Below are 17,329 nucleotides of genomic sequence, written 5' to 3' on the forward strand. Positions count from 1 at the left end.
AAGAAGAAGAGGGAAAGTGAAATATGATATTATTTTCTGATGTCAAATTGATTCTTTTTTGTGATAAAAATGTCAAAATTTTTGCTCTCTCGCTTTGTTTTTTCTCAACTTAAAAACAAAAATATCTATAAATTTTGCCCGGTATGCCATAACTGACCCCCTCAAAAATTTTGGTTTAATGCGCCACTGATGTTTAGACAGGTCCCTGAGACAGGTAAGGTCTTTGACGACTGTTACTAGTGATTTATTTGCGTCGATACCACAGTTTTATAATTTTCTTGAATAATTTGTGTTTGTACATACACCATACTACAGGAAACTATTATTTTTTACTCGGGCTTAATTTGGTATAATTTCCATCAACTTTATGAGATCTTTGCCATCGCTGTCTACCTGATAAAGCAGAATATCAGCTCTTTGAACTCTTCAGAATCATTCGATACTACCTAGTTTTTATTAATGATGACTGCATCCATGTAAAAACTGTATTAACAATGGTAAAGTAGACCTCTAAAAATGATAATTTCACTTTCAGTTCAGTCCGATGTATTCAAATGTGTGTCATGTTTTTTGTTGTTGTTGGGCCTTTAATTAAAATATCTAGAATGATCTAGGCCTAAATAGATATGAGCAAAGAAATTGTTGACTAGTGAGCTTTTGAGAAGAAATGAGAAATCAAGTGTTGTTTATTTTATTGACCGTTTATTGTTAATCTAATAGAGGAGAGAGAAAGTCTAAATTATTTAGGCCTAGGCCTAAATAAAACAAAAAAAATCTTGATCAAATTAAATTTTGTGTGATGATGATGAGTGATGTGGAAAAAATGTTGCCTCGACTCGAGTCTCTCAGTGAGTATGCATACATATTTATTTGGTACTAAATACAATTGGTCTTTTTTTATCAGATAGCCTAATAGCACATGGGCTAAATCAATAGACTAAGTAAAGTTAGGGTAGCCATTGCACGGCACTCTAGGCGACACCCCAATACTTACCCGTGCTAATAAACTGGGACTCCACTCACGCGCATTTGGGCCGCCCTAGCTTAGAACTAAGCAATATTATCTAGAAATTGTTACATTGTAGTCATTAAATATGTTCTATTAAATAAATTGATAATGTTTAATCGGTACTCACCGGTTCTTTTGTTGCATTTTCAGACCATTTCTCACAATTCTTCGTAAATATTTGCGGCAAATTTTGTCGCCATAGACAGCTTAGCATCCATCTTTATTGATAAATGGAGCGCCCTTTACGATAGTTGTTAATGCCGCGGAGAAATCGTTAGGCATTTTGGCCTGTGTTCAAGGCGTTCTTTCTGTTTTATTTTTTATATTGAAGATTGTGCATTTGTTGAATAGCGCCGTCTACGTCAGGTATGAGATCGAGTGTATAAATAAACTCTTCCAAAATAATTATGATTCCGACCTGGCGCTGTTTAACTTCAATCTCTTTCACCTAAATTAGCGATGAATGCTAGCATTATAAAATATATATTATTAACGTCTGACGAAAAGAATAACCAACCGATCAGCTGACGAGAACGCGAATCACGTGATCTTCATATCAGCTTCGATCGCGAGTCAGAAGAGAAGAGCAGCTGCCCAGAAAATCAGGAAAAAGCCGTGAAAATGTAAGTTCCCCTTCATTTCTTTCATTTTTTGTTGTTGCTAACGATGCATTTACACTATAAAATTATAATTTAAATAAGAGAAAGGAATATAGCTTGTACTTGTGATATAATATATAAATATCCTGTTCTCAGAGATTTCTAACCAAAAATACTACTGATGTCGCCTATGAGGTCCATACATGTAATGTTGGACCTCATTGGTACTAGGAGTGTTGCACGGTAACCATTGGTAACTAAAGTCTATAGAGGATGTTCTTACAGACAAAGTTCTTCTAATTCCGTTGAGTATGGTAGTGGATCGTATTCGTATTACCAAACACTTTTCATGAATTCAATAAAATCAAACACATAATTGTCATAAAATTCACTAAACTTTCACCATAAATACAGATAGGCCTACCTACAAAATATAAATATGTAAAAAAATTTGCCGAAATCGTTTTTCTTTTTTATGATATCATGCGGACCCCTCTTCGCATGTGAAATATTTTAGTCACTTGAAAAAGGTATCGTATTACCGAATGAGTTGAGAAAACAACAAAATCACTGATGAGCTATTTTGACCATATTTTTTTATTTTGAGAATATAAAGACTTTAAAATGTGTTTTGACCATTTTCATATTTCTATCTAAGTTCCCTTTGGAAGGATGTTACAAAGTTTTTAATGTATGAAATTATTTTCTGATGCGTATGATGCGCGTGTTTGGTAATACAATCACTCACTATACAGTCCTCTTTATAGATATGGTCGTACTTGACTGAGGCTGCAATCACAAAACACATGATATTTGGTACAAGTAAAAATATGAAAGTTGGTTTAAAAGCAGAATATTGGTGATAGTTTGGTGAAAATCTGTCTAAGAAAAACAGAGAACAATGTATTTTTAAGTCTTGGTTTTATGCAATCACATACATACGATCATCTCCATGTGAGATAAATTGTCCCAAAAAAAGTAATTAAAAACATGATAGTGATTTCATCTGTGGGTTGGATATATCATCGAGACACATCATTTCATACCCTCTTCTAGAAAAAAAAATTGTATTCATCATTTTCCATAAAAAAATGAATTTATATTACTTGATATATGGGGCATCTTCTTGTACATGACACAAAATGAAAAACTTGAAAACTTAATATGTCTTTTATTTTATTTTTTCTAATTTATCTACTTTTAGTAAAACCAACTCAACTGCCTTGACAACGTACATTATTGTGTGGAAGCTAAGAATTTTTTGCTTAGTAAAAAAACAAAAAAACAAACTAATTTATGGATTAGTCCTAAGACCATGTTAAAATTAATTTATTTTTAAAGATCAGACAATGTCAGATAGTTATTACATGATGTTCATTCACTTTTGGCTGTACATAAGACACCTAACTCAGCATTAAAAACATGCTGTATTGTCATGAAATTGCGTCCACCACTAAGAAGATCTTGCTAGAACACAGTTTCAGTGCAGTGCTTGTTTGTTTTCAATTTAATCAAATATGGAAGTGCATATTTTGAGTAAATTCAAATCATGATTTTTTAAAGTGAATTTCAAATGTCAAATTCTATTTCATTTCCAACAAAACAGAAGTATAATACAGATTAATTTCATACATTTATAAATTCCACTACTGAATTTAGTTGATTTGGGTTTAGATTATTGAATTTTCACATCTTATTGACTGCATCCATTTCATGATTCCAGATGACTTCCCTAGAATACACTGGGCTTGACACCCGTAAGGCCCTGGGGAAACTGAAGGCTGACATCACCAAGGAGCTACAGATCTACGAGGAAGTCACTTGGAAGAGGCAGAGCTGCATTTCGGCCCTCGGCCACCAGTCGGGATGGAAGCTAGACCCGAGGGCCGCTTTCCACTGGACCAGTGGGGTGGCCATCGTGATAGCCATTGTCCTGTTGCTGCTGTCGAGTGTCTTCCGCTGGGATCCGAGCCTCCTGGTGGAGAGTGCGGTCCTCTTCATGTTCCTCTGTTTCAATGCCTACCTGTCGGGCTGGGACTGCAGGCTTCAACACCGAGAGATGGTCGACAGGACGAAGGAGTTGATCAAACAATTAGAAGGTAGAATTTATTTTTCTGTTTCTGTTTGTTTCTGTTGAAGTAACTCCCTTAGGAACTCGGCAAAGCACCTTTCCACCACATCAATGCCAAGCTGGTATATAACCAATGACATCTGAAACATTTTACTCGGCATAGCCGCTTTTCACCACATCACTGCCAAGTTGGTATTAACCTATTATGTATGACATATTTTTTGTCTAAATCAATCAGTTGTTGTGGCTGACCTTATAGACGACAGAAATTATGGAAGATGATCTTAAGCAGAGTACCGTATAAACGTTTAATCTTCATGGTATAAATCCAAATATTTTTGGTCTTTATAATCAGGAATGATATCACAAGAGGTATCATGGACATCAGATGACTACCTGCCTCTCTTCAGTCCACATACCAACTCTATCATGCTACAGTGGACATTGAGAGATGGTCAGCTGGTCAACCTTCCCTGGACACTGTTGGTCACCGATGACATCATCCTGATGAGACCGGGAAAGATAGCACCAACGAACATCAGAATTCTATCGGTGAGTTAAAGTCAGTGAAAAGATGATCAATACGATATGTTACAAGGGTGAAAGGGGTACTCCAGGCTTACAAAGATATGATTTGAACAGGTGAAGAAAAATCAGACAAACAAAACACTGAAAATTTGATCAAAATTGTGCAAGGAGTTTTCAAAATTTGAATGTTAAAGACTTTATTCTGGTGAAACAGTTCTGCGCATGTCCACATGAATATTCAATGCATAAACTGATGATGTCATATCCCCACTTGTTCTTTTGTATTTATTATATGAAATTATGTTTATTCAAATTTTTTCCCCAAGAAATAAAAAAGTTAAATTGACAACTAATCTAATGCATTATTTGATATTCATTGCTGCAACTTGTTTTGTAATAAGGGAGACATACCATTCACACATGTATGAAAAAAAGAAACATTTATGATTACATGTAATAACATAAGAAAAAGGAAAGTGGGTGTGTGACATCATCCGCCCACCTAATGAATATTCATTGGACGGGCATATCACTGTTTTCACAAAATATTGCTAAAATTAAAGATTCAATAACTTTGTTCTCAGATTTTGATGAAAATTTTCAGCATTTTGCTCTGCGAATTTTACTCTAGTTATATATAAATATTTTCAGCTTTTTCAGCTTGGAGTAGGCCTACCCCTTTAAAGGAGAGAAAGAGAGAGGAAAAAAATGAAGTGAGAGATTCTGAGAAAGAGAGAGGGGGTGACAGAGAAAGATGGAGAGAGAGAGAGAGAGAGAGACAGCGAGATGTGGGGGCATGGGTTGAGAGAGGGAGAGAGATATAAAAAATACAATATCAATATCTACCAAAGGAAATAATTATTCCTTTCCGGGGGGGGGGGGGGGGGGGGGGTCTTGTTGCGTCTAATGTACCCTTAGCCATGAAAGAAAACATAAATTTTATTTTGTATGTGTTAATTCACCTTGATATTAATTGCTCTATTATACAGTTCAATTTTTTGATTTTATATATAATTAATTGCATGTAGGATGAGAGTAATCTCGAGTTACAAGCAGGAGAGGTGTACCATCCCATCATTCCAGAGCCTCAATCAGAACCAACGGCGCGCCATCCGCTGAAACCTGCGAAATTCCAAGTCATGGACACTCCATTCATTCCACATCTCAGGTGAGTTAACTCATAGATGCACATAGCGTTCAAATGGGCAACAATCACTAATATTATATTCATATTCATACTTAAAAAAAGGAGAATATTTAAGTTTTAAGTTTCATTTATTTCTCTGTAAGAGATGAATGGATAAAAATACATAATACAGATAATCCATACAATTTTTGTGTACATCAATGAATTAAAGAAAGTGAGGATGGTAATGACCAAAAGGGACGGAACCTTGTAGGTGGCCAACTCACAACCAAAACAAAATATGTATGAATAAAGTATACCATGATATCAGAATTACAGGTTACAAAATATTTTGAAATATAAGAAAGAAAAAAGGAAAAAAATATGGATATAACACAAGTCAACTTAAAAACTTAAATAAGCATTGTTTGAATGAAAATTGCTGATTTGAATTTTTCATCAGGTATTTTGTAGTTTTCACTGTGTTGTCAATTGAAAGTGTGTAATGATTACCCTGACACATTAAACATCTTGTATTCCACAAATTACCCAGAAAAATTCATTTGGATGTAAAAAGAGTCAAATTGAATGATAAAAGCAATATGTTAATGAAATTACCGATTTGAGTTTTTCAGGAGTTATTTTGTAGTTTCGACTGTGTTGTCAATGTAGATTTTGTAATGACTATCTTTAATAGATTAGACATCTTTTATTCAACAAATTGCACTAGAAATTGGTATCAATATTTTAGTAAATTATTCTCGTTTTAATCATATGAGTGAGTGATTGTGGATATTCAGGACAAAGAGGAACTGCAAAAGTGTCTACAAAAAGAGACACTGTACACTTTATTGACATGTGTGAACAATAATAATTATAATGCCACTTATTAAGCACTTACTTGTATATCCATTCTACAGAGTGCTTTAAGTGCTAATTCATAATATTTCTCTTGCTGTAGCTGATATACATTTCAAGATAGGAATCTTCCCCCATTTTTTACACCTGGGCCATGTGTAGCACAAAGTGGATGATGAACAAGGAAGTTAGAAATCCTTATTACCTAATTCATAACAGAGTGGTTGTTTCTTAAAGCTGTCCTTGAGTTATGAGTGACTTAAAAAACAACTAATGACCCTTTCTTGTGGTAAATGATGTACACCAGTTTTTCATGGATGTTGATTTAGTTTCAAAGTCGTTTTTTATGTTGCTCGTAGCTTTATGAACAGCAAGACAAAATACCCTCCAGGGTCGCGTAACACAAAGGTTAGCGATTAATCGTACGCTTGATTTTCACGACTGATTGTTCATTGTAGTCAATGCAGTCAATCGTAGAAAAATGTTTGTCGATCATTGCAAAGCTGTGTGTTACAGGCCACAGGTATTTACAGTGCAATAGCAATAGCTTCAATGTGGGCGCGTCGCGGTCTAGTGGTTCTGACTCTCGCCTTTCAAAACAGAGGGTCGTGGGTTCGAATCCTCAGCTGTGGTGTGTTTTCCTTCAGCAAGAAATTTATCCACACTGAGCTGCACTCAACCCAGGTGAGTTAAATGGGTACCGGCAGGAAATAATTCCTCAAAAAGCTGTGTGCACCTGAATCGGTAGCCTTGCTTAGCTGGGTAATAATAATAGCAGGGCCCGCTGGGAGAACAGTTTTCGGAACTGAAATGGCTACCCTGGGTAAATATGCCGTTATTACTATTATGCAGACAGAAATGCTCTCATTTTTTTTTGTCCTCTCAGGACCTGTTTAAAAGGAGCCCAGAAGAAGCCCCTGTCATCATTTGATAACAAAAGAATCAACTGCACTGCTGCGTTTGAACGATGGCTAACTCCAGCTGCATTGGTGAGCATCATTTTCAAATTTGATCTAGGCCCTACTTGTTTAAAATTATATCCATGGCAAATGTTCGAAGGGTTTATATAATAGCCGCAATCAGACAACACAACATGGCCGTGTCCACTCAATGAGATTAAAAATTCATGCAAGAAAAGTAAGATGTCCTGCTAGGTACTCCTATTTCCAAAGCTTAATAATAAACATGAATATTATGCGTGCTCAATATTGGATGTTTCTCAATGAATTAAGCACAGATACTGCATGAAATCTACCTACGGTAAACCATGATTTCAAATCACAGATTCAAAACCACTTTTGAGAATTTCGGCATTTGAGAATATTTTTTGCTGCAGTTCAATCTGATGACCCACAATTATCTTTGCCTTTTGATGTATGTATACAGATTATTTCTTTTGTCATCAATATGATTCGCTATCTGATCTTTGAGCCTGACATGGGTCACTGGGCAGAGGTCTTCATTGCCATACCGGTAAGTAGGTTTAGACCTTTTCCTGAACTCCAACAAAAGTTTTAAAAGACAGCTCTTTACTGTCTGTCATATACCTCCTTAGTTCAGTCTCTGACCTGTTAGAAAGCTGATGTTTTGTTTTTTTAATATATGTACATATCTTTTTGTAAAAAATATTGTCAAATTTATTATTTTATTTAAAACTTGTGTAGGTCTACAAGTTTCTTGATGTATAATATTGAACTCTCTATATTTATTTATTCCCAGATTTAAACATACCGGTAAATGAAACCTAAGCCCCTGTATTTGTTGCATGATCAAGCTTGCTCACACTTGAAAGTAACTTGTTCATTATATAATCCTTAAGATAAATGCCAGTTGTGGTAACGATTTTGAAATAAATTCAAACAGAATCCAATGAAATGAACACCCAAGTGCGAGTATGAAATATGTGGCAAATGGCTCTGGAAGAAAATGTGTAAATGCTGAGAAATGAGCAATATATACACAGAATTCCATCAAATGTCTGGTATTTTTCCAAGCAATATTGATAAACTACCCCACATATGCTTTTCTGTGTTAGTGATCGTAAGTGTTGTCAGTTTTTAGCTGAGATCCATGATTTTCACCAAAAAAAGTTGATGTTAATGTTCCAGATCTAAATCTACTATAATAATGGGGCAGTTCATCTTTATTTTAAACACTCATGAAATAATTGTTTGATGCAACTATATTCTTTTACCTTTACATGATGATAAAGTAGTAATGTTGTTTATTTGTAATCCAAACCTTGTTTTTGCTTCTGATATGTAGGTTCACACTGTCCTACCACTGCTTCCGTTGTGTCTACCATTAATCTGGATCTCACTCAATCACTTTGGTTGTGCAAGGATTGTCACCCTCTTTCACAAGTCAAAACATCTTAAGGTACATTTTTCCCAATTGTTCCTTTACACTATAAATAATGCCATTCACACACGTGGCCAAAGGCCAAATTTGAAATGAATTTTTGAATCATTATTAAAAAGTTGATTCTGACTGCAATTCAAATGGCAGTTCTTCTTTCATTTTGATGATTATGATATTATTTACTTCAGCGACAATTGCTCCAGGCTATAGGGTTAGGGTTGCAATAGGGTTTTATGCTAGGTTTAGGATAGGGTATAGTGTTACACCCAGGGTTGAAGTTGGTCATTCCATATTGTGTGTGGTATCTATAGCGTGTTCATATTGTGTTTTGTAAGTTATCTTTATATATATATATATATATATATATATATATATATACTGTAATTATATTCCAATTGCAAAATTGCATGTTGTAACAACACCACAAAACAAGTCAAAACTGGTTGCTTACATTCATGTTTTCTTAATAGTAATCAAGTAAAAAAAAAAAACACCATATTAAGATAGATTTGTTCATGTGATCAATCTTTTTTTGTAGGTTCCGGAGTCTGATCGTGAGTTTCAGGACAGTGATGAAGACACACCAATCATTGTAAGTGTCATCTTATAGGGGCATTGTAACAAAATTGCAATCAATTGCAATTCAATTTTAGATGAGAACAAATCAATCATAAATCTTGTAATTAAGTGCAAGTATGCAATTGAGTTATGATTTTTCTCTTGCAATGAAAATGAAAATGAAAATTTATTTTTAATAGTTGAAATTGATAAAATGTCAATTGGCAACAGAAAAAAAAAGTTTCTTGCAACACTCCCTCATCCAAGTCAATGCCAGGAATATCTGACCATTCAGACTGAGGATGGTAAAGACAGTCTAAGGTGTCTTTGAAGTTCAAATTGTTTGATTTTTTTAATTTCATTTCATTCATTTCCATCTCCAACAAATACAATTTGTCAGTGAGTGTTGTACATTTTGATATATGTATGAAAACATAAACATATTGTAAAACAACATATTGTACATCATAGTCAAAATAATTGTTCAGCAGGTTGTTTATTTGTTCTTATTTCGAAATGCTTTTAATGTGATAATTTTATGAATTTCTTCTTCATCGTCTTTCATGAAAGTGGACTGAGCCTGAAATCAATACCCATTTCTTTATTTCCTTAGCAAAATATCAAACTTTTTGAAAATATACTTGAAATATAGCATATATGCTATTTTTTAAGTCCAAGTCCTTTGGAAGCGCATAAGGATGTTATATCATAATTTGATGGGCTTTACGAGAACTGTGTTGTTATCATTTTCTTGTTTCAAATTTTGATATGGTAATTTCATAAAGTATGAACAAGCCCAACAATTATTTGAACATCTGTCTCATTGTAGAGAAATATTAGAACAATATGTTTTGTTATCTTGTACATGTAGGATGAAAATTTGCCATGGTTACCAGTATGGTGGAGTTTCAAATCCAGCTTTCTGGGTACCTCGGCTCATCTACCAAGAACGGGCAATTTGCTTCAGGGATTAGGATCAGTTACTGTGAGTATACTATCAGCTGCATAATTTGTTTAACTGTGACAATTATTCTTTTTTCTATTTTGTTCTCAAATGTTTCCCTTTGTTGTGGTAATGATATCTGAATAGGAAACTGGTCGGATTCTCTTATTTCTTTTCTGTTTTCTAATGGTGTTTGGTTCATTTAAACAAATACCAGTATTTGTACTTGTTACACTGTTAATTATTGAAGTCACATCTCCACAATTTGCTGTAATTCTTACAATAGGCATTAATACATGTCTTACATTAGATTTGTGTCACAATTGGCTATCCATAGTTCAATCACAACTTGAGACCAGACTTTAAAGGTCAAGTCCACCCCAGAAAAATGTTGATTTTAATCAATAGAGAAAATCAAATCGCTGAAAATTTCATCAAAATCAGATGTAAAAATAAGAAAGTTACGACAATTTAAAGTTTCGCTTATTTTTCACAAAACAGTTATATGCACAACTCAGTGACATGCAAATGAGAGAGTCGATGATGTCACCCACTCACTATTTCTTTTTTTTTGTTTTTTGTTTGCATTATACAATATTTCAATTTTTACAGATTTGACAATAAGGGCCAACTTGACTGAACCATAAAATGTTATAACAATGGCAATACCACATGTTTAGGGAGGAATAAAACTTTGTTACACAGGAAAACAGGGAGAAAATTATAATATTTTATATTTCATATAATAAAATTCAAAAGAAATAGTGAGTGAGTGATGTCATCAGTCCGCTTATTTGCATACTGACCAGGATGTGAATGTAACTGTTTTGTGAAATTAAGCGAAACTTAAAAGTGTCATAACTTTCTTATTTTACATCTGATTTTCAGTGTTATGCTTGCTGCGTTTTTCTCTTTTTTTTCAAATCAACTTTTTGTTGAGGTGGACTTGTCCTTTAATCATTAAACCCTGGTTCAAATAGATGCGTTATATATGTTTTTATACTCATTTTTTTTAATGAATCCATGGATATTATGATTCATCCAGTGTTCTTGAACAATGTTAGTCAGTTTTGAATCTTTTACTGGAAATGGTAAAAATCTATAGATGTATCCTGCGCCTAGAAACGATGTGTATCAAGCGCTTTATAAATGTTGTTTTTTAAATTATTTATACTGGTACTCCTTTGATATGGTTTTCTTGCACACTCAGTCACTGTGCTGCGTTGACAAGAGAGGGATACTCTCGACCCCTGACCCCAACCCCGAGAAGGTGTTCTTCATGAGTAGTCTATCCGATGATGATTCAGACAGTGTTTGCAGTGAGGACTCGGTGTTCGGTGCCGAAGACCGAGCAGAGAAAGGGAAGAAAAGACAAAAATCCAAGCTGCTGAATGAAGGTATGATATCAGTCACACGACATATGCTCAGGATTTATTTTGTATAAATTTAGAGTTGCTATAGCGTTTTAGGGGGTTTATTTATTGTAAAAATCAAACATGCGATCAATCGTTATGCTTTGTATTAAGGAGCCCAGGTCATACATCTTGCTCTACTCAGGGTGATTTATTTCTGAATGGTGTCGAATTCTCCATGAAAACATAACAATAATCTCCATTGGAGATGCTAGATTGACTGTTTAGTGTGATTTGTGTTTACCTCAATTAACCCATTGCCTCCTGGAACCATTTGTTTCCTGTATAGAACCTATGGGGATCACAGCATCCAGTAGTCAACTGGTTAACCGATTGCATACTGGAACCAGGTGACCCATGTACAAAGCATATGGGAATCACAGAATTAAGTAGTCAACAGGTTAACCCATTGCATACTGGAACCAGGTGACCCATGTACAAAGCATATGGGAATCACAGAATTAAGTAGTCAACAGGTTAACCCATTGCATACTGGAACCAGGTGACCCATGTACAAAGCATATGGGAATCACAGAATTAAGTAGTCAACAGGTTAACCCATTGCATACTGGAACCAGGTGACCCATGTACAAAGCATATGGGAATCACAGAATTAAGTAGTCAACAGGTTAACCCATTGCATACTGGAACCAGGTGACCCATGTACAAAGCATATGGGAATCACAGAATTAAGTAGTCAACAGGTTAACCCATTGCATACTGGAACCAGGTGACCCATGTACAAAGCCTATGGGAATCACAGAATTAAGTAGTCAACAGGTTAACCCATTGCATACTGGAACCAGGTGACCCATGTACAAAGCCAATGGGAATCACAGAATTAAGTAGTCAACAGGTTAACCCATTGCATACTGGAACCAGGTGACCCATGTACAAAGCCTATGGGAATCACAGAATTAAGTAGTCAACAGGTTAACCCATTGCATACTGGAACCAGGTGACCCATGTACAAAGCATATGGGAATCACAGAATTAAGTAGTCAACAGGTTAACCGATTGCATACTGGAACCAGGTGACCCATGTACAAAGCATATGGGAATCACAGAATTAAGTAGTCAACAGGTTAACCCATTGCATACTGGAACCAGGTGACCCATGTACAAAGCATATGGGAATCACAGAATTAAGTAGTCAACAGGTTAACCCATTGCATACTGGAACCAGGTGACCCATGTACAAAGCCTATGGGAATCACAGAATTAAGTAGTCAACAGGTTAACCCATTGCATACTGGAACCAGGTGACCCATGTACAAAGCCTATGGGAATCACAGAATTAAGTAGTCAACAGGTTAACCCATTGCATACTGGAACCAGGTGACCCATGTACAAAGCATATGGGAATCACAGAATTAAGTAGTCAACAGGTTAACCCATTGCATACTGGAACCAGGTGACCCATGTACAAAGCATATGGGAATCACAGAATTAAGTAGTCAACAGGTTAACCCATTGCATACTGGAACCAGGTGACCCATGTACAAAGCCTATGGGAATCACAGAATTAAGTAGTCAACAGGTTAACCCATTGCATACTGGAACCAGGTGACCCATGTACAAAGCATATGGGAATCACAGAATTAAGTAGTCAACAGGTTAACCCATTGCATACTGGAACCAGGTGACCCATGTACAAATCCTATGGGAATCACAGAATTTAGTAGTCAACGGGTTAACCCATTGCCTACTGGAACCTGGTGATCCCTGTACAAAGTCTATGGGAATCACAGAATTAAGTATTCAACAGGTTAACCCATTGCCTACTGGAACTGGGTGATCCCTGTACAAGGCCTATGGGAATTTCAGAATTCAGTAGTTAATTGGTTAAATCAAATATCAACCACTTTTCTGTGTTTGACAGATCACTTTCCTGAACACCATGCTGAAGTGCTTACCCTCTCTCAAGATCCATCGGTAAGTCCAATGACCAAACCTGGGATGTGTTTCACAAACATTTAAGCGTGACTAAAAATCAAACTTTGATTCGCAATATGGATTATGGATAAACACATGTGGGGACAGTGTAGTATTATTTCTTGTAAAAAGACCCAACATTTGGCTAGAATACTATTCTATATTTTGACAATTTCTCAGCAATTACATGTTTTTTGCCAGAATCATTTGAGACATAAATTTGTTCATGCATACAAACTCATCAATGGTCATATTATTGGATTTTGTACAAACTAATTTTGAGATCGTTACCACAACTGGCATGTATCCATGGAAATAATTATTCAAGGACTCAAGGCTAATTTGCTCCCAAAATGCCCCAGGAGCCCTAAAAAACTGAAAAATATCCCATAAAGTTTCCAAGGGGTTCAAAGAAAACTGTAATGCAATGTATCAAATTTTGGCTATTGGGCTCAAAAAGTTTTATTAATGTTTTGCCTGCCTTTATCTTTAAGCAATATTGTCTTTATTTGTTTTCCTAGTTACTTTGGTTATGTGTACATGTCTTTTATTGAAAACTGTAGTGCAATGTAGCAAATTGTGGCCAGTGGGCTCAAAAAATAAGTACCGGAATGTTCTTTATTAAATCTTCACCTGCATTCATCTTTAAGCAATATTGTCTTCATTTGTTTTCTTAGTTACTCTGGTTATGTATACATGTCTTTTATTTCTTCACAGGGTGTGCATGGTGTTGAGTTTGATGAAACAAACTGGGATAGACACATCAGCTCATTAAAACCAATGGTAAGAAAATTGAGTTGTCTGTTATCCTTTCTCTGTGCTACATCCCTTTCTTCTCTTCATTAGATGACATAGCAGTATCCTTACTAGAAATGAACAAGAGTGGTTATGGTTAAGTGGCAATGAAACTAAATGATTATTAGGTGAACTGGTTTAGATGAAATGCAATAAAAACATTTGGGATGAATTACAAAAAGAGGAATTAGTCCATGTTGAAATTGACATAGCTTTTAAAATTTCACTCAAAAGCCACAGCTGCCAAGTAGTCCTGATTTCAGTAATTCGTACTGAAAAATTAGAAGAAAACTGATGGTTTCATGCAAAATACCGATTTCTTAGATCTCAGTTTTATGTATTGTCCTATGGTATATCTTTGAAAATACTGATTTCCTCACCAATATACTGATTTTCTGCTTTTAAAATTCTGAAATGATCTCGTTCATGTTGACAGCTCTGAAAAGTGTTTCTTGTCTTGTCGAAGACGCCCACAATCAATAGGTTGATTACTAACACTTTGCCACTATTAAAAGATAAAGACTAATCTTGACCTGTCTTGTATAATTGCCCCGTTTAGTTGATATTTACAATGATTTCTTTCTTTTAAAAAGCTTTAAACCCCTGTCTATTTTTATCTTTCATTTCTCTTGTTACGAAGGGTCTGACTATACTGATGAATACCTGTAATTCTAACACAGTCGAGACGTACTGCTCTTTCATGGATCATGTCTCATCGAGCGTCAACAATGAAGAGAGCAAACACTATATGCATGTCTCACAAAGAAGGTAATTATTACGACTTATTTGTTTGTGAAGTTAGATTGGCATTTTGCTTTTTTTTTTAACATTGATGTATTTTTTTTGGTGATAATACTGTCAGGTTATCTGACAGTGCTATTAGTTTGTATTCATTCTCATCATTAGATACATGTATGCCTCTCTGCTCTCTTTTTGTGTCTCATTTCCATTTCAATTTCTCTTCTCCTTCTCTTTCCTTCTTTCCCAATCTCTCTCCTTCTCTCTTTATTTCTTCCTCCCTGTCTCTCCCTCTCCAAATTCCTCTCGCTTCCAGTTCAGACCTCCTTTCTTTTTCTTTCTTTCTTTCTTCCTTTTTTTCTTTCTTTCATTCTTTCTTTCGTTCGTTCGTTCGTTCTTTCTTTCTTTCTTTCTTTCTTTCTTGCTCTCTTTCTTTCTTGCTTTCTTGCTTTCTTTCTTGCTTTCTTTCTTTCTTTCTCTCTTTCTTTCTTTCTTTCTTGCTCTCTTTCTTTCTTTCTTTCTTGCTCTCTTTTTATTTCTTTCTTCCTTCCTTCCTTCCTTCCTTCCGTCCGTCCTCCCTCCCTCCCTCCCTCCCTCCCTTTCTTTCTCATTTTGTGACTGTCTCTGTCTATGTCTATTCTCTGTCTCTCCCTTTCTCTATCTCTTTCTCTTACCCTCCCATCTAACTTATTCCACTTTTCTCCATATTATTAACCATGTTCTCTCACTCTTGTGCAGGTGTCTCTGTCAAATAGCTCTGGTGCTGGGTTTCACTGACCAAGCAACCGAGGCCTTTGAACTGAAACAGAAGTTGGCACTTTACAAATTACCAGTAAGCTCTTATTGGCTTAAACTTGATAGCATCTTTGCTGATAATAATGGAGTGATAGTGTGATTTGTGGATAGTGACGATGATAACGATGGTGACAATTGATTATTCTTAATGGCAACGATAGTCATGGTGATAGTGCCATTAGAAGGTAAATTATTATTGCGATGGTGGTTGTGGTGATGATATTGGTGGAGAACGAAAAGAGGGAGAATGAGAGAAGAGGAAGGAAAGAAGAGAAAGAAGGATATGAAGAGTCAGCAGAAGAAGAAGAAGAAATTTTTTACTTTTTTTACTTTTCAAAGTAAAAACTTTATGTAAAATCAAAATTTGACAAATAAAAAAGATGTAATCAATTGATGCACTTAACACTTACAGTGATTGCATTTCAATTATTAATATAGACATAACATGTAAACCAGCAAGCATTTTTAAAAACAAAGTAAGCATAATATAACAACACTAGTTACAAGCATTGAAGTGTTTTCCGAAGGAGTGATATCGGGAGATTGCTTCCTTTTTGCAACAACGTCTGAGAAAAGTCTCAATGGGGCTGGTGGTGAGTCCCAAATGGGGCTACCTGTGGGGGTTGAGATAGGGAAGTTTCTTCAAGGGGGCATTCTTCCCAAATAACTTGAGTGCCTTGAGAGGGGGATTTTTTTCTCACGGTATTCACGGCACTGGTCTGGCGCGGAGAGGTGGGCTCAGACCCACGGTCGGCACCACGAAGACTTGCATTTGAAACTTGGTCCCTATGTGGGGGTTCGGTTGTGGGTTTAGAAACTTTTGGAGGATGTCTCTCAATCGTCAGATTTACCTTTATTGTGCTTACTGTGTGCCAACAAGGGGGTGGGTTCCGTGGATACATTGTTAACTGCCTTTTTGCAATTTGTGCTCAGATGACCCGCCTTCCCGCATACAAAGCAGCGAGCTGCCTCCGTGGAAATGAAAACACGGCAGCTAATTCTATTGTGAATGAAATAAGTAAAATCAGGAGGAGTGACTTGAACTTGTCTACGAGAAAGACATGATGCGTGCAAATTCTTTGTCTTTTTAACCAATCGGTATGGGGCAAATTTGTGAAACAACTTTACAGATTGAACTTAAATGTGTAACTAGTAATGTATTCGGAATATCAGTATAAACATTTGACAAAGTGATTCTCGTCGTGGGTAGTACAAGAGGGGAAACCAAGATGAATGCTCCCCTGAAAGTAAAACCATTGCCCACAGCACTCACGACATACAGCCTCCCTTGATTTTAAATAGATTGCAATTCATTGGTTGCTGATGCGGGACGCAGAGATAAAGCTCTGAGCAGGTGTTGTTTCCGCAAAAGCCTTTACATGATCCCTAATTTGAATTTCATTCTCGGCGTAGAGAGAAATTCCATTATTCCTATTCACTCTATTAAACGGCTCAGAAGCCACAGGAGCTACTCCAGGAGTCTGAACCATACTTGGCCCCGGCGGGTCCCGGTAAGCCGTTACACTGACCATGATGGCAAGACACCATACAAAAAGAATCAGCAGCAATAACAGAAAATCACATATAAAACACGTTTAAGG

At 35.9% G+C, this 17,329-nt stretch overlaps 1 protein-coding gene across 1 annotated transcript in view; it reads left to right on the forward strand.

Annotated features, from left to right (window-relative positions):
- The first annotated feature begins 289 nt into the window (after positions 1-289).
- LOC129269010 (transmembrane protein 94-like) overlaps positions 290-17,329 on the forward strand; it is a 47,299-nt gene continuing 30,259 nt past the window's right edge. Inside the window, exons 1-14 of the mRNA XM_064105188.1 lie at positions 290-497; positions 3,332-3,707; positions 4,035-4,231; positions 5,236-5,375; positions 7,078-7,180; positions 7,578-7,664; positions 8,457-8,570; positions 9,091-9,144; positions 9,982-10,095; positions 11,264-11,450; positions 13,348-13,400; positions 14,118-14,183; positions 14,836-14,963; positions 15,672-15,765. Of these exons, the coding sequence (XP_063961258.1) occupies positions 495-497; positions 3,332-3,707; positions 4,035-4,231; positions 5,236-5,375; positions 7,078-7,180; positions 7,578-7,664; positions 8,457-8,570; positions 9,091-9,144; positions 9,982-10,095; positions 11,264-11,450; positions 13,348-13,400; positions 14,118-14,183; positions 14,836-14,963; positions 15,672-15,765 (1,716 nt within the window). The 5' untranslated portion in view covers positions 290-494. The remainder of the gene's footprint in view (positions 498-3,331; positions 3,708-4,034; positions 4,232-5,235; positions 5,376-7,077; positions 7,181-7,577; positions 7,665-8,456; positions 8,571-9,090; positions 9,145-9,981; positions 10,096-11,263; positions 11,451-13,347; positions 13,401-14,117; positions 14,184-14,835; positions 14,964-15,671; positions 15,766-17,329) is intronic.

The sequence above is a fragment of the Lytechinus pictus genome, chromosome 10 (assembly GCF_037042905.1).
Source record: "Lytechinus pictus isolate F3 Inbred chromosome 10, Lp3.0, whole genome shotgun sequence".
Classification (NCBI taxonomy): domain Eukaryota; kingdom Metazoa; phylum Echinodermata; class Echinoidea; order Temnopleuroida; family Toxopneustidae; genus Lytechinus; species Lytechinus pictus.